The 23,943-nt window shown below is 46.6% G+C and overlaps 1 protein-coding gene across 1 annotated transcript in view; it reads right to left on the bottom strand.

Moving 5' to 3' along the window:
• nes (lysophosphatidylcholine acyltransferase 3 protein nessy) overlaps nucleotides 1-23,943 on the bottom strand; it is a 230,219-nt gene that overhangs the window by 52,116 nt on the left and 154,160 nt on the right. The window contains exons 9-10 of the mRNA XM_050183807.3: nucleotides 23,545-23,631; nucleotides 6,577-6,743 (exon numbers count right to left, since the gene is read on the bottom strand). Of these exons, the coding sequence (XP_050039764.2) occupies nucleotides 6,577-6,743; nucleotides 23,545-23,631 (254 nt within the window). The remainder of the gene's footprint in view (nucleotides 1-6,576; nucleotides 6,744-23,544; nucleotides 23,632-23,943) is intronic.

Here is a 23,943-nt window from a genome sequence, read left to right as displayed (position 1 = left end):
GATGTTTGCACTGTCTACTTTTGTACTCTGTGAAGTTTTTTCATGTGTGATCTGTGTGTGCAAGGCTGCATCTCATCGTCTTCCCAAGATGGGTACTGAAACTCTGCAGAACTGTAGTGCAATCGTGTTCATTTTCAGTTTTCATGTTGTGCGTTTTTCTTAAAATGGGGAAGCCAAAGATGTCATTTTCTACTGTGTAAAGATGTCATGACTAAACGCGTGTTACAGTGCTAACATGTGTTCTTCTGTAACTCATGACTTTTGTTGCAAGGAGAGCGAGTAGCGCATTTTCCTCTCAAGGGAGAGGTGATGTGGTATCCTGTGTTGACTTCTGGTTTTGGTTTTGGGTCATTTACGTCAGGGCGCCACTCAGCGCCAAACGCTGTAAGTTGCCTGCAGCATTTCCCCTCGTGGAAATAAAATCATTCTTTGTCTGGTCCCCGACTGAAACAGTCCGGCTCTTTCTTGCAGCACTGCGCGCCCCGGCCGTTTAGGCCTCATGCTGTAGATCCTCCGTCCGGCCGCCCCGTCGGAACTACAACACCGCTGATCTTCACCATGTGGCACACAGGCCCTGTTCCGTCATCTGTGCTGTCGTACATGCTGACCGTCAAAGTCTGTGGGCACCCCTTTTCCATGGAGCTGGACAGAGGGGCCAGCGTGCGAGTCATGGCCAGGAAACTGTTAAAGCGTACCTTCCCCGGCATGTCCATCGAAGATTCCGACGTGACACTGCGCACCTACTCCGGCCAGCTCTCCCAGGTCCAGGGTCAGGCCCAGGTCAGCGTTCGCTTTGGCAACAGGGAGGCAATCCTTCCCCTTTACTGAACCTAGGGGGTCGTCACCAACACTGCTGGGCTGAAATTGGATTCACGCACTGAACGTTCGTCTACTGCAAGAAGGCGAACTGCATGTAGTGAAAGACATCCTGAGGCTCCTCACTGATTTCAAGTACCTGTTCGAGCCAGGGGTGGACACAGTCGCCGGCACGACCGCTGGTATCTACATACCCGAGGAAGCCTGGCCTCGTTTTTTCAAGCCTCGCCCACTGCCATTTGCCCGGAAGGACGGGGTCACCCAGGAGCTGCAACGGTTACAGCGAGAGGGCATGCTGGTGCCCGTCAAGAGGTCTGAATGGGCCGCTCCCATTGTACCAGTCATCAAGCGAGATGGCAGTGTCAGGATCTGCGGGGATTTCGAGGTTACTGTCAACCCCGTCACTGCCGTTGAGAGGTACGCGCTGCCCCATATCGAAGATCTCTGGTCAGCGTTGTCCGGGGACAGCAAATCACGAAGCTCGACCACAGAGATGCCTACCAGCAGCTGCTGCTTCAGGATGCCTCCCGGAAGTATGTCACAATATCGACAACTTTGGGGCGCTTCCTGTACACGCGCTTATTGTTTGGCGCGGTCTCAGCCTCAGCCATATTTCAGGGGGAGATGGACAACCTTTTCAGAGGTATGAGGCACGTGGCGGTGTACTTGGACGACATCCTGGTTAGCGGAACCGACGACGGCAACCACTTGCAGAACCTGCACAATGCCCTGGCACGACTGCAGGACGCCGGTCTCAATCACAAGGTGGAAAAGTGCGTTTTCTTGGCCCCCAGTGTTGAGTACCTGGGTCATGTCATTTCACAGGTCACCCTAACCCCCGCCCCCCACAAAGTTGATGCTGTGCTCAAGGCGCCTAAACCCCAGAACAAGAAGGAGCTTCAGAGCTACCTTGGCCTCATAAAATTCTACAGGAGCTTCCTGCCAAACCTGTCGGTGCATCTACAGCTGCTCCACCTTCTGCTTCGAGATGGCCAGCAATGGGTCTGGAAAAAGGAGCAGGACCGAGCCTTTCAGCGCAGCAAGGAGCTAATCACCAAGGCTCCAGTGCTCATGCACATCGATCCGGCCAAGCCTGGCGTCCTGACCGTAGATGCGTCGCTGTACAGCGTGGGCCTGCAGCAGGGCTGCCTACTATGGGGTTCCAGTGTGGTGATACCACAGAGTCTATGGTCCAGGGTCCTGTAGTTGCTGCACGTGGGTCATCCTGGCATGAAAAAGACAAAGGTAGTGGCCCGGTCCCACGTTTTGTGGCCTGGCCTGGACATCGCTCATATGGTGCAGAGCTGCCAAGTCTGCCAGGAACATCAGTGGGCTTCACGTCATGTGGAAATCACCCCCTAGCCATTCCCATGGAGACCTTGGTCCCGTCTGCATGTTCCTATTTTCGCCCAAGCCCAGTGCTCGACCGCTGCGCCGCCCGCACGTACCACATTTCTAGGTACTTTTTCCCCGAAGCATCATGGCACACGCCCTACATATTTGTAGGTATTTGGTTTTGCATTCCTGGTTGTGCCTGGGTGCGCAGTCTGCTCGGGCCAGCCCGCATTCGCAGCATTTAGGCGGTGTAGGTAAGTTTTAATTTTAAATCCGTAAGCATTTGTATGCTTACCCAATGAGCAAACCGTCCTTTCGTACGTCCCGTAATAAGACGACCGCTTTAGAGATAGCGCCCACAGCAGCGAGTGAATTTGCCTTTACACTGCCTCCCGCTTCAACGCCAACGAAGACCCGCCGTGGTTGCTCAGTGGATATATGGTGTTGGGCTGCTGAACAGGAGGTCGCGGGATCGAATCCCAGCCACGGCGACCGCATTTTAATGTGGGCGAAACGCGAAAACACCCGTGCACTTAGATTAGGTGCATGTTAAATAACCCCAGGTGTGGTAGAAATTTCCGGAGTCCTCCACTACGGCGTGCCTCATAATCAGAAAGTGGTTTTGGCACGTAAAACCCCATAATTTAATTTTGTTTAATGCCAACGAAGCAGCGAAAACACAGTGCTGACAATGCTCTCAGCAAACACCTCACTCTGCCACTTTCGCAGATCACTTTTAAGTTACAGGGGCACACGTCTCCTCAACACTAAGTAAGCGGCAAGAACACAGCGCGTGAAGCAGTCGGCAATCTTCGTGGCATCGCAGATAGCTTTCAAGCTGTGGCCCGCACGGCAGTGCCATTACAAGCCGCCGCTCGAGTACGTTCACAGTTAAATAATGGTTCGACATGGATGGATAAGGCGCTAAAGAGCTATAACGGCTTATAATGATCGGAAGTTCATCAACACACCTGACACGTCCACCTGCAGTACTTTGCTTCAACATCAATGCTCCTTGCGCCGCCGTCGGCTTCAGTTCGTGTCAAAACTGAGCTGTCATCAGTACTGGCCTAATCAAGTTTCATAACATTGGTAATGATACCAGGCTCCGTGGACGTGAGCAAGTGACACAATGCTTAAGCTTCTTACGCATAGTTCGTTTAACTCCCAGAGGCGTTCCTGCATAATTTTTTTTTTCCTGGACGTCGCGCAATAGTTTGTTTAATATGCGTCGTGTGTGGCGCCAGCGCCTTGCTATTGTTTCGGCTGGAAGAGAGATAGTGATATCAAGAAGGAAAGGACGCTTGAGCGCAGCGATGATGTGGCTCATGGTGCGAGAAACCCTCCATGGTCCACCAATTATTCCAGCTTTTGTAGATCAAAGCACCTGGCACACCACGACCATCTTCTTATCACATTCCTTTATCCTCTTATACAGACTGGAAAATTTCGTCCGTTGTTACTTCAGCTTCCGCATGCAACTCTTATTTCGATATAGCCTAGGCGGCGTGTTTTGAAAAACCTATTTCCTCTTAGCGACAGCTGGGTGAGCAGATTGTGCGCCCAGGCATAACATATCCCTAGTCCCACCAAGTACCTACAAGGATCTAGGGCGCTTGCTCTGGCACTTCGGGGAAAAAGTACCTAGAAACCTGGTTACACGCGAGCGGCGCATGGTGGCGCAGAGGTCGAGCACTGTGCTTGGGTGTAAATAGAAACCCGCATCCCGTCTGCATGTGGATGTTGGGGGCCCTTCAAGGGCCATTACTTCCTGGTGGTGGTGATGGACGCCTTTTCAAGGTGGGTGGAAGTTCTACCCATCACTACTCCATCAGCAGGCATGACCATTGCGGAGCTGCGACAGGTCCAGGAGTTGCTGGACGTCATCATGTCCGACAATGGTCTTGCTTTCGCCAGCACAGAGTACCTGGCCTGGCTGACAAAGAACAAAATCTGCCGGATGATGGTTCTACCACACCACCCACTTCAGATGGTGCAGCCAAGCGGGTGGTGCAGATCATCAAGGACAAGCTCAAGAAGAGCCAGGCTGGGGATTTCTGGATGCACATTGTCCGGGTACTGTTCCAGTACCGGACCACGACCCACGATGTCACTGGCCGTGCCCTTTGTGAGGTCCTGCTGGGCCAAATGGTCAAGTAACCCTTGAACCTCTTGCATCTGGACCTCCAATCCAAAGCAGTCCTGCAGCAGCTGAAGCAGAAGCTGGCTACTGACCATGGGTGCCTTCTCGAACATTTCCCAGAGTTGCGAGCTGCAGTCTCTGCCAGGAACTTTCGTCCTGGCCCACCCTGGTCCGCCAGACAGGTCGTAGTTCCTGCCAACGCCTCGTCGCTGCTTGTCCGCATGCCAGACGGGACTACATGGCACCAAAGTGCAGACCATGTTAGGCCTTGCCTCGGGACCTGGTTTGCGCCACCGGCTGCAGCTTCAGAAGTCCAGCCCGCAGAAGGACCAGTGGCAACACCAGTTGCTTCCAGCGAAGCACCGCCCACCTCGGAGGTGTCAAGTCGAGCACCACTCTCAAGGCCGGCCACTGCGGACCCTCCAGACAGAGCGAGGCTGGCTCAAGCAGCACGAGGCGTTGCCACCCCCAGCCCGTCAACACTGGTGCACAGGCGGAGTACTCGACCACAGGGGCCGCCGGACCGTTACTCGCCTGGATAACAGGTGCCATCAAGCCAGCTAGGACGGCGGCAGAGCCTTGACTGGGCGTGAACTTACTTTACATTGAGCCTGGACATATTTTGTTTGTGTTGAACAAACAAACTGGAGGTAAGGGGTGGGACAAGCATGTGACATAATCAGGCATAATCTTTGTTGGCCCGCCAGGCTCGGTGGCCTGCCCGGCTTGGTGGGCAACGTTGGTCACCACACCAAATAAACACCGAACGAGCACAGCTGCTCAGCGGTCAGTCATAATTCACCACCACGCTGCAGAGCATCCCTCTGATGGTGGGTGCCTTGAGCCCCCCCTCGTTCCCGAGCCCAGGCGGACCGTGACAGTGTGTTGTTGCGTTTCTGCTTGTAATGGTACTGCAGAAGCTTGGCCGTACAAGAAAAGCAACAGAGAGTTCGGCATCAAGCCTAAACCTTGCGCACAAGGGCGGCTTGAGAAAACCCCTGTCTACAAGTAAAGGCCCATGCAGATGGCATGTGCAGATAAATCTAGCAATAACTGTCAACATCAGATTTACTCTATAAAGAACACCTGAAATTTTTTTTTGCAATATGAACAATGACATAATAAAGAAAGCAACAGAGTTTGAATACTTAGGCATCTGGCACACTCCAGAATTATCAAAGCAGCGAAAGGTTAAGTATGTAACTGCCAAGGCAAGGAAAAAAATTTTGGGTTTTCTACGCAGCAATTCTAGAGCATTCAATCAGTCCACATGAGAACTACTGTGGAGAGTGTGCCACAGTAGTGTCAGGCCCTCCGACGGCCCGTGACACCGATCAACTTGAGAGGGTACAAAATTACGGGGCACAGTACGTTTCAAATAGACACAATGTGAATTTCAGCGCTACAAAAGCTAAGCAAAGCTTAAAATGGGAGACATTAAAAGAGCAATGAAGAAGGTCACGCGTAAAGCTCTTTCATTCCACATAACAAAGTAAAACTGTTATACCAAGGGACAAGTACGTACTACAGCCTCATTTCTGATCACAATGTGTAGACCATAAGTAGAAAGTACACGAAATTCCTTGGAAGACAGAGTTCTCTAAAAAGTCCTTTTTCCAAAAACTATTGAACAATAATATAGTTTGCCTGCTGCTGTTATGCCAAATGACATACTTTTTTTCTTCTTGATTGAAGTGTATCAAAATTCCTATTTCTTTTTATTCTTGCATTGCCTGCGTAGAATTTGTATGTTTTGAAACTACTGTAACTATATTGCTGTTATTTTTCTCCCTTAAACGTTAGGTATTCAATAGAAGAAATTTTCTATATACGTCTCATACTGTTTATGCACTTTTAAGGTGCATTTATGCAGGTGGACACTCCAGAGAAATGCAGTATTCCATCTAAAAACTATTTGTGCAGTTTTATTTTCTTGAAAATCACGTTAAAACGCTGAATATTTTTCATAACCCCACACTATGCCCACTTCCAGAGCCACCTTGTGCATTTCATGAGTTATGGAAACAATTGTGGTGCTAAGCTGAAATTCTGAATATGCACTTGATATGTAATATGCCATATCAACACTGATAATTAGTTGGTGATGAAATAACCGGATGAAAATTAAAGCTTTTTTCCTCGCAGCCCTATTGAAACAGAGATGTTCTGAAACTTTTCTAAGCTGTTAGTGACAATGCGCTGCTGTGCAGATGAGTCATGGAGGCTTATAGCCGGGCAGAGCAATAAAATAACCTAGTAAAAAAGAAAGGTTGAGGACGCACTGTGCAACCCATAGGTTGGTGTTGATGTTGAAAGACTTAATCAGGTCATCGAATGTAGTGGCCATCTCGTAACGCCACACAGAGATGTTGACGCAGCCGTTCCAGAGGTCATTGCCATTCTCGTCCTGGCCATTGTACGTCAAGCCCGCCATGATGCAACTGCCTTCCTGCAATACAACATCCCCAAGACCATTTCAATCTATGTCCCACAAAACAACGTCATTTCATGCAAATGCTGCAAGTGCTGAGCCAGTGGGTTGCTAGCTGTCACACAGCCAGTAAGACACTCTTCTCTGAACTGCAATTTCACATACCACACTTTCAGTAAACTTATTTGGTGAGATCACATAGGGCCATAGAACAAAAAGGTGCAAAAGGGCTCAAATGCTGCTTTCCAATGATTGCTGTGCTTCAGAAACATTGCCTGTTGCTCACACTCTCCTATACAGTGGAATTTCGTTGCTACAAACTTCCTATTAACAATTTCCTTAGATTAAATAAGGTTTGAAAAATTCCCAGAAAGAAGCTGATAGCGTTAATGTCAATATATCAGTAGTAAGAATTTTAGAAAACAAATCTTTAAAAAAATTCAGCAAAATTTTATGCTTTCTCTGTATTAGTAGCACCTCAATATTGACATGTGTACTTGTTTATTTTTTTCTGGTGACTGCTTTTTCACCAGCTAACAAAGGTAAAATGTCATCGCTCTGTGAAGGACGTGCCTACATGCATGTTCCAGCTCGGCCCCCTCCTACAAATACATGAATAATAACTGCATTGCCATTGCCAAAGATGCGGCAAACTAATTCTTGAACGTTACGCACTGTACAAACAATTAAAATACGTGTTTTTTTTTTTTTTTTTGTCACGAAAGAATATACTCGTATGTCTAAAAAATTGTGCCCGAAATAACTGATATCAATGCTTCCAAGTTTCCTATTTAATAAGCGAAGAGAATATCACACGAACTTTAGAACTATATCAGTTTGAAACCAGCAAGGCAGTGCATGACGCTGAAATGAAAAATTTAAAGGTCATGAAATGACCAAGTTGAGGACAAATATTTTAACGAAACTTTGTCATCCAAGAACCTCGTTTCCATTTTTGTACATATGCAACGGCTAGGGAAAAATCTCAGTGACACTGTCCTTTGTTCAAATCTATTGTCACCAATGCTGTCACCTGTCGTACATTGTAATTGCACCGAAGTTATAGTAGCAACAGAGAGCACTTATAAAAGCCATTCTGCAAAATATACGAGGGCGAGCCAAATGAAAGTGAGCCAATTCGAATATATGACAAACGGGGTACTTTATTTAAAAGTAGTCTTCATGAGCATTTACACATTTGTCCCACTGACTAACAGGTCACGTGATTCCCATCCCATAAAACTCCTTGGGTTGCTGTTTCAAAAAGTCTGTAACTGATTCTTTCCCGTCATCGTCCCACACGAATCTGATTCCCTTGAGTAGTTTTTCAGTTGCCCAAAAATGTTTAAGTCGCAAGGCGACAGGTCTGGGCTTTATCGCGGATGTTGCAGCGTTTATCACTTGAACTTTGCCAGTTTTGTATTAATCACATCAGCGACGTGGGGATGGGCATTGTTGTGGAGCAAGATGACCCCATTCCTCAATTTTCCACGTTGTTTGTTTTTGATGGTGACGCGCAGCCGATCCGGCGTTTCATAATATTGGAAACGATAGTCCCTCCAGGTTTAGCAGATTTGGTCAATAAAGGCCCCTGATGATCGAAAAAAAAAAAAAAAGTCAGCAACATCTTTCTGGCAGAAATGACGGCCTTCGCTTTCTTTAGGGCTAGTGAATTCAAATGTTTCACTGTAAGCTTTGCCATCGCATTTCAGGCTCGTAGTAGTGGCACCATGATTCGTCCCCGGTCACAATTGCAGACAAAATGTTGTCAGCCTCATTTAATACCGGATTAGATGAGCCAAGGCAGTGCCGAACCTCTTCATCTTCTGGCGGTGGTTCAAAATCTTGAGCATCCATTGCGCACACAAGAGCCGATAAACGAGATGTTCATGAACTATGGTGTGACCCGAACCGTGATTGATGTTCACACGCCCTGCCAATTCATCGATGCTTATCCTCCGTTCTTGCCTAATCAGCTCATCAGCCTTTGCAATTGTGTAGGGGGTGATTGACGGTGGCTTTCACCCGGTCTTGGATTGTCTTTGCAACTTTCACGCCCTTATTTGAACCGTTTGTTTCAATGCTTCGCAGCGGCCAATGAAATGCAAAGTCCAACATACACGGCAGCCATACGGCGACTGATTTCTTTTTGGGAAACACCTTCAGCTGTCAAAAACCTGATGACACCACGCTGTTCAACTTCTGAAGCGTCTATTATGCCGTCGAACCATGTTCGATCCAGTGTATGCGAGCATTAGAGAACATTTATCCTCACACCTGCGTGTCACTTGTAAATGAGAGATGCCCGAGATGCCTCACAGATAACGAACAGAACCATTATTGCGCGGGATCGCTTGGAAAACTTTCATTTGACTAGCCCTCGTACATTAGAAATGCGAAGATACAATGGAATACACAAATCGAAGATACAGCCTGATAAAGGGCAAAAATATGTCACTGGAAAAAAAGCTCACTGCACGTATACACAAAACCTCGCAATAAGTTGATATTATTTTCTGTGACATGATGGCAAAAATGAACCACCATAATGCTTTGTCTCATCGGACCTCGCTGCATGCTTTGTCAACTTGTTTGATAGTGTGTTGATTTGACTTGTCTCATTGTACAGTCCGATGTACGACTTTAGAAACGTCAATACACCTTTGACATCAAACGTTCATAACAACATTAAACCCACTAGGTTCCGGAATTGAAAATCGAAAGCACGACTTTGGATATGTCAGTGCACGTTTCGCATGAAAAGTTTGAGAACTTTATACCCATAAAGTTTCAGAACTGAAATACACGCGCTCCGTAGATTCCGCGGTCTCCATGAGATGCCGCGACGAATTCGCTCGCCATCAAAATGCCCTTGAAAGTTTGTGCTCAGATGGGGCTCCTTGCGTAATGTGACTCCCGGTGCATGGGCATTGCCACGAAATCCAACCCAATTCCGCAATGCTCGCGATGAAATGTCTTTTCGAGCATGAAAAGGTCATTCTAGACAAAAGCCAGAATGATTTCCAGCACCGGGGTTGTTTTGGTCAGCGGTACAATTTCGGGAAGGGGGGGGGGCTGAAGCCCCATAAGACCCCCCCCCCCCTGGCTATGCCCCTGGTACCAGCTACAGAACAACACGATGCAGCCATGGTGCAACACCATGACCCAATTACAATGCAAGATGGAGAACCATTGACCTTGCCGTGCTTCTCGATGGCCACACCATCAACACTCTAGTAGACACAGAAGCCGACTACTTCATCATCAGTGGACCCTCCGCCGCCAAGCTGAAGAAAGTCAAGAGTACATGGGACAGCCCTCATATCTGGAGAGCTGGAGGACACCTTAAAGTGCCAACTGGAAACTGCAAGGCAACAATTACAGTTTGTGACCGGACCTACCCTGCGACTTTCGTTGTCCTCCAACAGTGGTCGCAAGGCATAACTCTCGGCATGAACTTCCTGAACCAACATGGCGCAATCATTGACCTAAGGTCGAAGGCAACAATGCTGTCCGGAGACCAAGCAACACCGACAGAGAGGCCTTCCAGTCAGCGTGCCTTGAGTGTACTTGAGGACCAAGTCAGCATCCCGCCTCGCACCAGCATTGTCATTTCCGCTGGCAGCGAAACACCCACAGACGTAGAAGGCATCATTGAGGGCAACCAACTTCTATTGCTCGACCATGAAATTTGCGTCGCAAGAGGGATCGCACCACTGCATGGATGAAAAGCAAAAGTGATGCTGACCAACTTCAGCCAGCAGTTCAAGGACGTCAACAGGGGCACGACGTTCGCATACCTTCAGGATTGCGAAAACCAGATATGCATTTGTCCTCTCGAATTCTGCTGCATCTACCTCAACGACCATAGCTCCCCAACCAATCGTCAACATAAATCCAAGCCTCCCCATGAGTAAGCAACAGCTCGAAAGTCTCCTCCGAAGATATAAAGACCGCTTTTCAACGTCATCGTGTATTTGACAAATACAGGTTGCAAGACACTGCATAATAACCAAAGGATCCATTCGATCACTCCACCACAGCCCTTACAGAGTTTCAACACGAGAATGTGCTATAAGGAAACAATTCTGTGCAATGACATCATCCAGAGTCGAAAAGCCCATGGGCAGCTCTTGTAGTCTTGGTGAAGAAAAAGGACAAAACCCTCTGTTTCTGCATTGATTAGTGTCTGTTGAACAAGATCACAAAAGAAGGATGTATACCCCCCACCACGCATAGGCAACGCATTAGATCAGCTTTGCAATGCTAAGTACTTCTTGTCGATGGATCTCAAGACTTCCTACTAGCAAACAGAAGTCCACGGGAGAGATGGCGAGAAGACCGCCTTCATCACACCAGACGGCATCTATGAGTTCAAGGTCAAGACGTTTGGACAGTGCTCGGCACTTGCAATGTTACAGTACTTGATGGACATGGTGTTAGCAGGGTTGAAGAGGCAGACCTGTCTCATCCACTTGGATGACATCGTCTTCGCTGGGAATTTCGACGGTCACCTTAGGCGACTTGGAAGTGTATCAGAGGCCATCAAGTCATCAGGGCTCACTCTGAAGCTAGAAAGCTGCCGCTTCACTTACGATGACCTTCTGTGTTCGTGGGCCTCGTCATCAACAAATCTGGAGTCTACCCAGATCATAGAAGACATCTGCCATCGCTAAATTTCCACAGCCCACAGACAAGAAAGGAGTGCGAAGATTTCTTGGCTTGCGTGCCTCTCACAGGCGCTTTGTCAAGAACTTTTCGAGCACCGCCCAGCCATTAACCTTTCTCACGAAATCGGACGTTGAGTTTAAGTGGGAAATGCCGCAAATCTATGCATTCCAAGAGCTTAAACGACGCCTGCAGTCACCGCCAGTACTTGCCCATTTCGATGAAGATGCTGACAGCGAAATCTGCACCAACACAAATAGCCATAGGCCTCGGCACTGTCCTAGTTGATAAAAAAGATGGATTTCAAAGGGTCATAGCTTATGCTAGTCGGTCGCTGTCGAAAGCGGAAGCCAATTATTCTATGATGGAAAAAGAATGCCTTGCCATCGTATCGGCTACCACGAAATTCATTCCTTACCTTTATGGCAGGCCCTTCAAAGTCGTAAGCAACCACCATGCCTCGTGTTGGCTGGCAGATTTAAAGGACCCCTCAAGACACCTTGCACATTGGAGTCTCAGACTCCAGGAAATTGACATCAGCGTCGTCCACAAATCGGGACGTAAGCACTCTGATACCGACAGCCTATATGCGCCGCCCCCACTGACCCGCCACCAGAAGACAACGAAGATGACGACACCTTCCTAGGAAGAATGAGTGCGGAAGACGTTGCTGAACAACGAGCAGACCCGGAGCTAAAAAGCTTCACTGAGTACTTGGAAAGCAGCAGTGACATTGTCCCTGGAGCATTTAGGTGAAGGTTGCCTTCGTTTTCCCTGCAAAGCATTGCCCTCATAAAGAACTTCTCCCCAGTCCCACAAACAACCTTCTCGTTGTGCCCGTAGCCTATTAGCCAGAAATCCTGCAGGCCCTGCATGATGATCAGACAGCCGGGCACCTCGGATTTTTCCGTACACTTGCAAGGATACAAGAGAAGTACTAGAGGCCTCGCCTCGCTTCCCCACTAACGTCGCCTGTTACGTCTAGACATGCCGAGACTGTCAGCGATGCAAGACACCCTCAACAAGGCTAGCAGGACTGCTACAGCCAATCAAGCCTCTTTGCTAACCGTTCCAACAAATTGGGCGGACTTATTGGGCTATTTCCCACACCAACACCTGGCAATAAGTAGATTGTCGTGGCTACCAACTAATTTACCTGCTACGCTAAAACGAAAGCCCTGCCTAAAGGTAGTGCGGCCAAACTGGCAAGATTCTTCGTTGAGGATATACTGCTACAACATGGTGCCCCGGAGTGCTCTTGACCAACCGAGGAACGGCTTTTACAGCAAAGCTCACGCAAGTGATTCTCCAACACAGCTGGACAAGCCACAGGAGAACTACCTACCACCTGCAGACGAACGGTCTTACGGAGAGGCTAAACAAAACTCTCGCCGACATTCAAGCTGGCTTATAAAAGGAACCCGATGACAATTCTCAACACCATGCTGCCGGACATCACCGACGAAGCTAAGGGAATCTCGACATTGCCGTTTATCTACAGCCCGACTGCTCGCCCACCTGCGCATCAAGAATCAGCATAGGGCCTGCTGGCACTACAATCTCCGACAACGATACGTGGAGTACCAGCCTGGTGACCGTGTTTGGGTTTGGACTTCAATATGCCGACGAGGTCTTAGTGAGAAACTTCTGTGATGCTACTTCAAACCCTACAAGATCATCCAACGAATTGGCGCACTGGACTATGAGGTCGTGCCAGACGGCATTTTGCTATCACAGAGCCGCCACTCACAACCTGAAATAGACCGTGTTGTGCGGCTTAAGCTGTTCTACCAGTGCTGACAAACCTTGGGACTCTGTTTCTTTGTTACTTTTTTATTGCTAGGTGTATTGTTTTTTTTTTTTTTTTTGCTGTTCTGTTATGTTTGTAGCATCGGGACGATGCTTTTATTTAAGAAGGGGGCATTGACACGTGTACTTGTTTATCTTTCTCAGGTGACCATGTTTTTACCGGCTAACAAAGGTTAAACGTTATCACTCGGCGCAGGACACGCCTGCCTGTATCACAAGTTTCTCGAATGTTAACGATGGTTCTATCCCTTGTAAGCTGGCGCCAAACCTTGTGTAATCTGATTGTATGCACAACGTGAATTGTCTAGTACTTTACGGAAGACACCAGCAATTATTCTGGGACCTTCGATGACTCATGTATACAAGAGAACACGCTTGCCCTGCAGATCAGATTTCGACAATCGTCAACTGCGTTCGCCGCTATCATTGTGCTTTGAGTGCAACTTGCTTTTGCGGGCACAGGTTCGCCCAATAAAAAGTTAAGTTTCATCATTCACAGCTCTGCGACTGTTTTCTTCATCGCCATTACAACATGACAATATACAAATTCGTAAGCCAAAATAACATGCACATTTGTGACATACAAAGCAGTAAAAAACTTCGTACGCCGCTATAGTGGCATCATCACCAGCAGCACCAGTTATCCCTGGACAGCTGCGAGCGCATATTTGCAACTGCTAAATTACAAGTATTATCAAGTGCAGCGGTAAAAGGGACTTCAATAGATTCTCCGCACGAAGTGTACAAACAATGTCTAACTGATTGCTTAAAGGAGGCTTAAAGGTAGCTTAAAGGAGGTGACGTATAGGTGCTCTTCAACCAAAGGGCAAGGCTCAGCACCATTGTTAGCGGCCCGTCTCCCCACTCTAAGGATTTGCTCTTTGAGTGAAAGTCTCTGCCAAGGTATCCTTCTCTCACTTGGCACTTCAGTCTTGGGCGGTGATTCGGTATTAGTTCCACCTCGTTAGGAATGACTTCTCCAATGCGTGAGACAGGCAGCCAAGACCGTGAGCTGTTTGGGGTACCCCCGTCAATCATCATCATCAGCCTGGTTATGCCCACTGCAGGGCAAAGGCCTCTCCCATACTTCTCCAACTACCCCGGTCATGTACTAATTGTGGCCTCAATCGCGACTAGTAAATCGTCAATACGCGACTAGTAAATTCCCGGTAAGTGCTGAAAGTTCTTGTTTTTCTCATTTTCTTTTTTTTTTCTACACTAAATTTAAGCATTGCTCACGCTTGCCGGAAATTTATTGTATATGTAGCCGCGTTCATGGCCGCATGCATACGGGTGACTCCGAAACCATGACGTTGGAACCATTGAGAAATACAGCCGAACCCGGTTATATAAAACTCATAAAAAAACTACTATCAGTTCGATATAGAGCATAATTCGATATAAGCCTGCTAAATAATTGGATGTCATAAAAGCACATACCATTTATAAAATCACTTTATTGATGAAACTAGCTTAGTTTCAAATGAAATAGTCCTGCATTTTCTTCTGCTTGGGCAATTTCGCTGCCTGCAACGCACGCACTTCTCCACGTTGTCTAAGGAGTCTCAGCAGCTGAGGCCGCAACCTTCAACATTTGTGCAGAAGCACCGGACTAGTGTGGGCACACCAATAATTTCGGAGGATGTGGGCAAAGGACCATTGTTCCTTTCCTCATTGTGCCCGCTTTCACTTGTGCTCGGTACGATGTCGGCAATGTAGTCTTCGTTTTCGGGCTCTCCCGTGGTCACAACACCATCATTTGCACTCACAACCTGGTCCACCGTTGATTCTTGAACAGCTTCCGGAAATTCTGACAGCTCACTCCAAACTTCGGCAACACCGGCAACGGCTTCATCGCATTCACCAGAATTTACAGTTATCGCTGAGCATGTGGAAGCCAGCACGGCTGAAGCAATTTCGGATGAACCACTCGTACATGGCTGCGCGTACGCGTCGGGCGGCATGGGCACCGGGTCATGAGTTTGGCCGCTTTAACTCTGATCTCCCCCTTATTCTTCAAGATCGTGCTCCTCGGAACCTTGCACGCTGCGGGGACATCCGACTTCTCACCGCGTTCGACCCGATATATAATTTCGAGCTTCACGACGAAAGGCGAATTCTGCCGTTTCCTCACGACAACATTGCAGAGAAGGCCCACAAGGCGCACACACAATGAACCAAAAAAGCAGCGAGACAACTCGCACTTTCGCCATCTTGCACGACAAGGACACAAGAGCCTCTGATTGGCTGTCTGAGCAAGCGCTGCGAGCGGGCCAGGATCATTTTTTTCCAGGGGGATGTCGACGGTCACGGTAGGGAGAGCGGTTGGATGGAGCCGCGCCACCGGGTTTACCCGCCGCCACGAGGGAAAGCCAACTTCTGGGGGCACTTTCCCACCGCTTGACATTCGATATATCGGGAGTCACTGCTATTTTTGTTCGATGTAAGTGTAATTTGTGCTATATATACTCATTGTAACTATACCGTGTCCAGAAATTGTTCGATATATAGAATAATTCAATGTAAACAGGTTCGATATAGTCGGGTTCGGCTGTACTGTGTCGTGTCACCTGCTGCGATCAGCAAAGCCTCTATTGCGCAGATAATTCAAGCATGTTTTCAAGCGTTTGAGATATACAGATATACGAAATTGACTTAGACTGACTTGAAGCGAGTGCATCGTGCACAATATTATTTTGAATGCGAGTCGGAGTCGGCTGTATAGTTCTTGCCTATAGCCGAATTCACGGCCAGAACTGTTTAGAAATCGTTCTATATTAAGTTACCCACCGCAATCAGCAAAACACATCTACAGCGGACAAAGCAACAAAGATTTAAGGCATGTAGGGCCCTCTGGGTTGGTTGTACTTGTCAACGAGAAGATAACCTCGCCGCCTACGGGCTTACCTGACTGAGCTATGTCGAATGCTTGGTTGCCTCAGCCGAAAGTTCGAATCCGCTTTCTTTTTTTTTTTTTTTTCCTTTAATCTGACGGCGGTGAGCACGAATTTCACCTCCTCCAGTACACTACATTTGCAGGCTTGGAGCGACGCCTGACACTGGCAAAAAAATGCCGAAAGCGAGTGGGGCTATACTAATCCAGGTACAACCAAATTAGGAAGGCCCACTAAGCTTCAACAGACACTCCCTCACCAGAACAGGAATTGGCCTCTCTAGTGCAGTATGCGGCCACCCCCTCCCAAATGTAAACCATTGCCCTCAGTCCCCAGCAGCTGCACAGCACCTGACTAAGGTGGCAGTCAGACCTGTAACGCAGTGGGGGGTGCTAAGAATCTCTGGGTCCGGGCAGGCCGCCAATGAAAACTGACCCTGTCAACGTTGAACACTCGAACCCTCTCAAGTGAGGCTAGCTTAGCAGGACTCTGAGGAACTATCAGGCATTGTTTGGAATATCATTGGCCTTAGCGAGATTAGAACTGGTGAGGCTTCTACAGTGCTGACTAACGGCCATGTCCTCTGCTATATAGGTCTCCCAGATAAGAAGCAATACGGGCTAGAATTTTTTATCCATAAGGACATAGCGGGCAACACTGATGAATTCTACACCATTAATGAAAGAGTAGAAGTAGTCATAATCAAACTTAATAAGAGGTATAGATTAAAGATAGTTCAAGCCTACGCTCTAACATCCAGTCACGACGATGAAGTAGATCAGTTTTATGAAGACGCTGAATTAGCAATGAGAAAAGTGCAAACTCAGTATACTGTAGTAATGGGCGACTTCAATGCAAAAGCGGGGGGAAAGCAGGCTGGGGAACAAGCAATTGGCAACTACGGCATTGATCCTAGGAATACTAGAGGAGAGATGTTGATAGAATTCGCAGAAAGAAATAAGCTTCGAATAATGAATACCTTTTTCAGGAAGCGTAGCAACCGAAAGTGGACCTGGAAATGCCCTAATGGTGAAACAAGAAATGAAATTGATTTCATACTTTCTGCCGATCCCAGCATAGTGCAGGATGTAGACGTGATAGGTAGGGTAAGGTGCAGTGATCATAGATTAGTGTGGGCTAGGATTCACCTCAATTTGACGAGAAAAAGAGTAAAATTGGTCAAGAAGAAATGCGTCAACCTAGAGGCAGTAAGGGTAAAAGCAGACAAATTCAGGCTGGTACTTGCAAACAAATATGCAGCCTTAGAACAGAGAGATGATGACATAGAGCTAATGAATGAAACCGTAACTAGGCTGGCTTCAGAGGCAGCAATTGTAGTGGGAGGCAAGGCACCAAGGCAGCCAGCAGGCAAGCTCTCCCAAGTAACAAAGGACCTAATAAAGAAACGACAAAGAATGAAAGTGTCCAACTCAAGAGAGTTCCGCGTATTCTATCTGGAGATAGAATATGCGGAACTGTCAAAACTGATCAACAAGGCGAAAATAAATGATATTCGAAACTATAATGTGAGAAAGACTGAAGAAGCCGTAAAAAATGGACGTAGCCTGAAATCAGTGAGAAGTAAACTTGGCATAGGGCAAAATAAGATGTATGCACTGAAAGATAGGCAGGGTAATGCCATCAGCAATATCAAAGGTATAGTAAAAGCAGCGGAAGAATTCTATACTGACCTGCACAGTACCCAGAGGAGCCACGATACCTCCATTCGAAGTAGTAATGAACAGGTTGCAGAGACTCCTCCTACAACTAGAGATGAGGTCAGAAGGGCCTTGCAAGACATGAAACAGGGAAAATCAGCAGGAGAAGATGGAATAACAGTTGATTTATTCAAAGATGGAGGAGACATAATGCTTGGAAAACTGGCAGCTCTCTATACGAAGTGTCTATCGACTGCGAGAGTCCCAGAAAACTGGAAGAATGCAAACGTTATACTAATCCACAAAAAGGGCCACGTTAAAGAACTAAATAATTATAGGCCCATTAGCTTACTCCCAGTATTATATAAAATATTTACGAAAATAATATCCAATAGAAAAAGGACAACACTGGACTTTAGTCAACCAAGGGAGCAGGCTGGCTTCAGGAAAGGTTACTCTACAATGGATCACATCCATGTCATTAACGAGGTTATTGAGAAATCTGCAGAGTACAATAAGCCTCTCTATATGGCTTTCATAGATGACGAAAAAGCATTTGATTCAGTAGAGATACCAGCAGTCATAGAGGCATTGCGTAATCAAGGAGTACAGACTGCTTACGTAAATACCCTGGAAAATATCTACAGAGATTCCACAGCCACCTTAATTCTACGCAAGAAAAGTAGGAAGATACCTATAAAGAAAGGGGTCAGACAAGGAGACACGATCTCTCCAATGCTATTCACTGCATGCTTAGAAGTATTCAAGCTATTAAACTGGGGAGGCTTAGGAGTAAAGATCGACGGCGAATACCTCAACAATCTTTGGTTTGCCGATGATATTGTTCTATTCAGCAACAATGCAGACAAGTTGCAACAGATGATTGAGGACCTTAACAGAGAGTGTGTAAGAGTGGGGCGGAAGATTATGCAGAACACAAAGATAATGATAAATAACCTGGAAAGGAAACAAGAGTTCAAGATCGCAAGTCAGCCTCTAGAGTCTGTAGAGGAGTACGTTTACCTAGGTCAACTAATCATAGGGAACCCGGACCATGAGAAGAAAATTCACAGAAGAATAAAAATGGGTTGGATCACATATGGCAGACATCATGAGCTCCTGACTGGGAGCTTGCGCAAAGAGCGATGGAGTGAAGATTGCTAAGCATAGCATTAAGAGACAGAAAGAGAGTGGTCTAGATCAGAGAGCAAACGGGTATAGCCGATACTCTAATTGACATTAAGAGAAAGAAAATGCAGCTTGGCAGGTCATGTAATGCGCAGGTTAGACAACTGTTGGACCATTAGGGTTACAGAATGGATACCAAGAGAAGGGAAATGCAGTCGAAGACGGCAGAAGACTAGGTGGAGCGATGAAATTAATAAATTTGCGGGCGCTTGCTGGAATCGGTTGGCGCAAGACAGGGCTAATTGGAGATCACAGGGAGAGGTCTTCGTCCTGCAGTGGACATAAAATAGGCTGATGATGATGAGCTGTGATTCCAAATTCTTACCAGCCATAGTGCCCATCTAGAGTTGCCAACCATCCTGAACTTAGTGGGACAGTTCTGACTTCTGAGCAGATATCTCATGTTCTAACTAAACCCAGTCGAAACACCCAAATGTCCCGACTTATGCTTGTTTTTTCACTGAATAAGAGTAAATAGACGATTTTTTTTATAATGCTCAACAGCTCATTTTCACATTGTTCTTTTCAAGGCGGTTTTTTTGTTTTTCATGGTTCTAGTTCTTTTTTAGGCCCTAACCATTCACAGTGTCTCTATCTGTACTGGTAGTCATGTTGGTCCGGTAAATTAATACTGCCCATTTCTTGTTGTATATCAGAACTGTATATCAGGACTATCAGAAGTCTAGGTGGTGCGACGAAATTAGGAAATTTGCAGGTGCTAGTTGGAATCGGTTGGCGCAGGACATGGGTAATTGGAGATCGCGGGGAGAGGCCTTCGTCCTGCAGTGGACATCAAATAGGCTGATGATGATGATGATGATGATGATGATGATATCAGGACACAGTAAGATAAAGAAATTATGTATAGAAATTACATATAGACGCACTTGATTCACTCAAGAGTTGGCAGCGCTAAGGCATTGCCCACAGTAACGGTGGCTCACAGAAATAAAAACTACACTAGACCCACCATAGTTTTATTTCTTAGTTATACTAATGCTATACACAAATCAGCACATTTGGCACTGTGAAGATCCTGAGATTGCACCTTTGGACAGCTCACAATTGTGACAATCTTGAAGGATTGAGCAAAAAAATCGCCAGCAAAAGGTGAGTTTGCTTGAAACTCCACCAAAACTCAAGATCCATTAGCAAGTCCATGAAGAACACAACCAAAGTGATAAGATTTGTGAACACTTCAGGACTTCGGTAATGTTTGATGTTGATGTGCGGTGAGGTAGCATGTACAGTCTGAATCATACTTGTCTAGAGTGGTCAACCAGTCAATTTAGCTGGCATATTTCAACAAAACAAAAAAGCATGGTCGACACCATGGTGAAATGAAAATGGTGGCTCACAATGAATCACAGTGATATCAAGAAGAACAAAAAATCTAGTAGTTATAACCGATCATAGCTATATCTGGACTGCTGTAAAAAAAAAGCTGTCGAAGATACCATTGTAGCTTTGAAACCAAATTTGCCACTTGTGATAAAAAATGACATAGTAGAAAAGTTATTTATACCTCTAAACAGCGTAAGCATAAGGCATGCTGAAATAGCCAGAAATCTGCACTTGCTTTCGCTGAAGTTTCAGGTTCACAACCGCGGAGTGAATCACATCCAGCTGCTAAGCGAACACCGGTGGCTATAATTTAGTGCACATGAAATCAATGAGTGACTCAATCGAAGACAGCACACTCTGCATGAGCATCGGGGTTGGTGTCAACCTTGTTGTCACTGCCGCTGATGAAATTGCCTCCATCGCACAACGCCGCTGTCTGCCATGACAACAACCGCCCTGTTTACGATCTCTTTGCAAAACGAGGCAGTGCTATCTTCACTCAGGAACTCCTCCATTGAAGCACCACCTGTTTCATAGTCAGTAGCGACATACTCCCAGAGCTCGGTAATGTCAGCGGCTTAAACCATATTGGTTTTGACCTGATGCACAAAGCCCACCTTTTACCGATAATCGGCATGGCCACTGGTTCCTGCCTTCATACCTTAAAGGCAGGAACCAGCAGTTCCGGCCATATCTTGAAACTAATGTGCGATGCCGACAGAGAGTACCGACTGCTGATAGCTTGGCGCATTGTGTTCTTGCCACTTAGCATTGAAGAGAGACGTGCGGGCCTGTATCTTGAAAGCGATCTGTGAAACGGGTAGAGTGCGACGTGTGCCGAGAGCTCCGTGAGCACTGTGTTCTCGCAGCTTCGTTCGCCTTGAAGCGACAGGCAGCACGAAGGTAAAGTTGCTCACTGCTGCGGGTTCTATCTTGAAAACAACCGTCTCGCAAGAGGGACGAACGGATGGTTTTCTCGTTAACAAGCATAGAAACGCTTGTGCATTTGAAATGTTATAACTTTCATCCCACCCGCAATGGACATAATGGACTGGGTGTGACACAGCGAGCTGTGTCACACCCAGACTTTCCTGGCTAAACACAGTCACTCGGGATAAAATGTTTGGACATGGCATTCAGCAGCGGCTACTGCTTGACCTTATTTGTGACTGCAGCACCTGCACCCTCTCATCACATTAAATCAGAATAGATTTTACTGCAGTACATCTCATAGAATAGTGGCACCCAAACCCAAAACTAGAGAAAACGTCACTCTGCCATCACCGGAAATGACATACGTCTGGTTGGGTCCCGAAGTTATACACAAATATTAATTGACCAACAATTTATTAAACTTTACATGACAATGCCTGACTGCATATGCTCCGAAGAGCCCTGAATTTGCAAACAATATGGTTAGTTGTTCCTAATACTACCTTCACGTTCTTAAAAAACATGTTTTTATAATGTGCAGTGCAATGACAGAAACTGTCCATTGTTGTGAATACCATGACGTGAAAAATGTTAAAGGGCCCCTCCCACCAGGTCTGGCCATTTTGAGCTGACAAGTGCAGAGCATACAATGTGCACCAACGATCGTGCCTGCAAAGAATTACATCCCCACGTGCCGTGGAAAGGTCTGAAATTTCCATCCGAATGCCAGTTTCCCTTCTCCTCGCGGCCGCTGTGCTACAAGCCGGACGGTGACGTACTCGTGTCCCTGCATCTATGTACTCGGGTCCGCAGTGTGACGTCGCTCCTGGTGAAACGTGACTTCGTGAATTACTCAAGGCACCATCTGTTATTTGTGTGATCTGTTGCTTAAATTGGCGAATTGAAGTTTAGAGGAATAATGAAACACACAAACAGAATGTCTGCATGTTTTTGTTTTACTTTGCACCGAAGCGAGAGATGTACTTCCGCTTCGTCTGCTTGTTCACATGGTCATGCAGTCATATGTGCAGGTACCGAAACTATGCCATTTTCTACCATGTTCCAGCGCCTCATCATGCTATGTGATCCGCTTGTTCTGCCTCAGTATTCGTGTAGCACTGCACTATACCGCTAGTCATGTGTCCTTGTGCACAGCGCACAAAATCGTGTGCTGCACGAAACCAGACAATCACAACAGCTCGTGCGCAGCGCCGAAAAAAAAAAAAAAAAAAAAGGGAGAGAAAAAAAATGAAGGCAGGGCCCGTGACGTATGTGTCACGCAATCCTCGAGGTCCGGTATGGGAGAACGCAGAAAAGGAATTTCGCTTATGAAGGCTAGACGGGGAGAGTGGAGAGGGTGTCTTGCTAAGCAGTGGAGCTCTCCTCCTGAAATCATGGGTTCGCGGCACTGAAATGTTTCTATCTTGGCTATTAATGAGCCGATTTGAAAAACTTTTCGCAGCAGAATGCTTCCTAGAGGACACGTAACAACTTTCAGCATGTAACAAAAATTTGCTATGAGGCCTGGTGAGGGGCCCTTTAATGAAAAGGCTGTACAACAAAGCTGCTATTCACCCACCCAAACATATATTAAATCAGTGCAGATAACTTGACAGAAATGTAAGGTTTTGTTATGATGGCCGAACCAACCCAGTTATAACAATATTCACGTTCCAAGAAAATTCCATTGTTGCAACCAATAATTGTTTAACAAGGTTACCAGAAAAAACAAAGAGAGGTAGTTATCAAAACGTTTTAATAGACAAAGTAAGTATTAAATTCTGGTTAAGAATTGGTTAAGCATCTCTGCCAAAAGCAAAAGGAATGCAAAATCTTGGAAAAGAAGCACTAGTCGACCCCTCCGAAACACTGAACGATAGCTCTGACAGCTGCCCTCGCCGACACTCGCCAGCTCATATTGTTGGGGATGGGATGAACAAGGCTGGCGCTACTGTGAAGGAGCATGGTGACATGTAGGTGGCTTGCTTTTTTTTTTTTTTTTTCACGAATCTGTGTCCCTTTTTCATTTGGCACAGACACCTAGTAGCTAGATTTACTTGCTATAACCAATAATGTGGAATGGGAATGCTGTAGTAAAGCAGTTTATTTTACCACAAAACAGACAGAAAAGTTCACAGTGCTACTGCTGTTCATTCTTATGTCAGATATATTGTTAAAGCCAGTATTGTTATAAGTAAGCTTGACTGTATAAATTAAAGATATAGCAATGAAAATGCTTTGAATACCGGTGTCGGCTGCCCACAACATACCCATCTGCAATTTCAGAATGAGCTGATATAACATATCACGGATGTCAGTACTCACCGCAAGTAGCCAGCAGGCAACGTACTTGTGCAGTGTCACCACCTGCCATATGCCCATGAGTATGAATCGCATGGGCGGACCATGAGCCTGCACAACAACATCACTGCGTTTATGGTTAACACTCACGTCATTCCGTACTGCACTTGTGAGCCACAAGTGGAAGCGAGGCTCCGTTTCCCTGGTTTCGCAGTGCCTTTAACGAACCGGGAACAACTGTGCTCGAGAGGCCTTGTAAGGCAGCCCAGCCTGGGTCTGCATGCTAGGCTTGCTGCCACAATGAAATGCAGGGGACATTGTTGAAAACCAGGAGTTTAAGTAGTGAACGTCTTACTTATTCAAAACTTGCAAAAAGAAAAAAGAAATGCAGGCGCACGCTCGTGTTTACGCTCGCTTCTAACT

Source organism: Dermacentor andersoni, chromosome 3 (genome assembly GCF_023375885.2).
Source record: "Dermacentor andersoni chromosome 3, qqDerAnde1_hic_scaffold, whole genome shotgun sequence".
NCBI classification, from domain to species: Eukaryota; Metazoa; Arthropoda; class Arachnida; order Ixodida; family Ixodidae; genus Dermacentor; species Dermacentor andersoni.
This window is presented reverse-complemented; position numbering and strand designations above follow the sequence as displayed.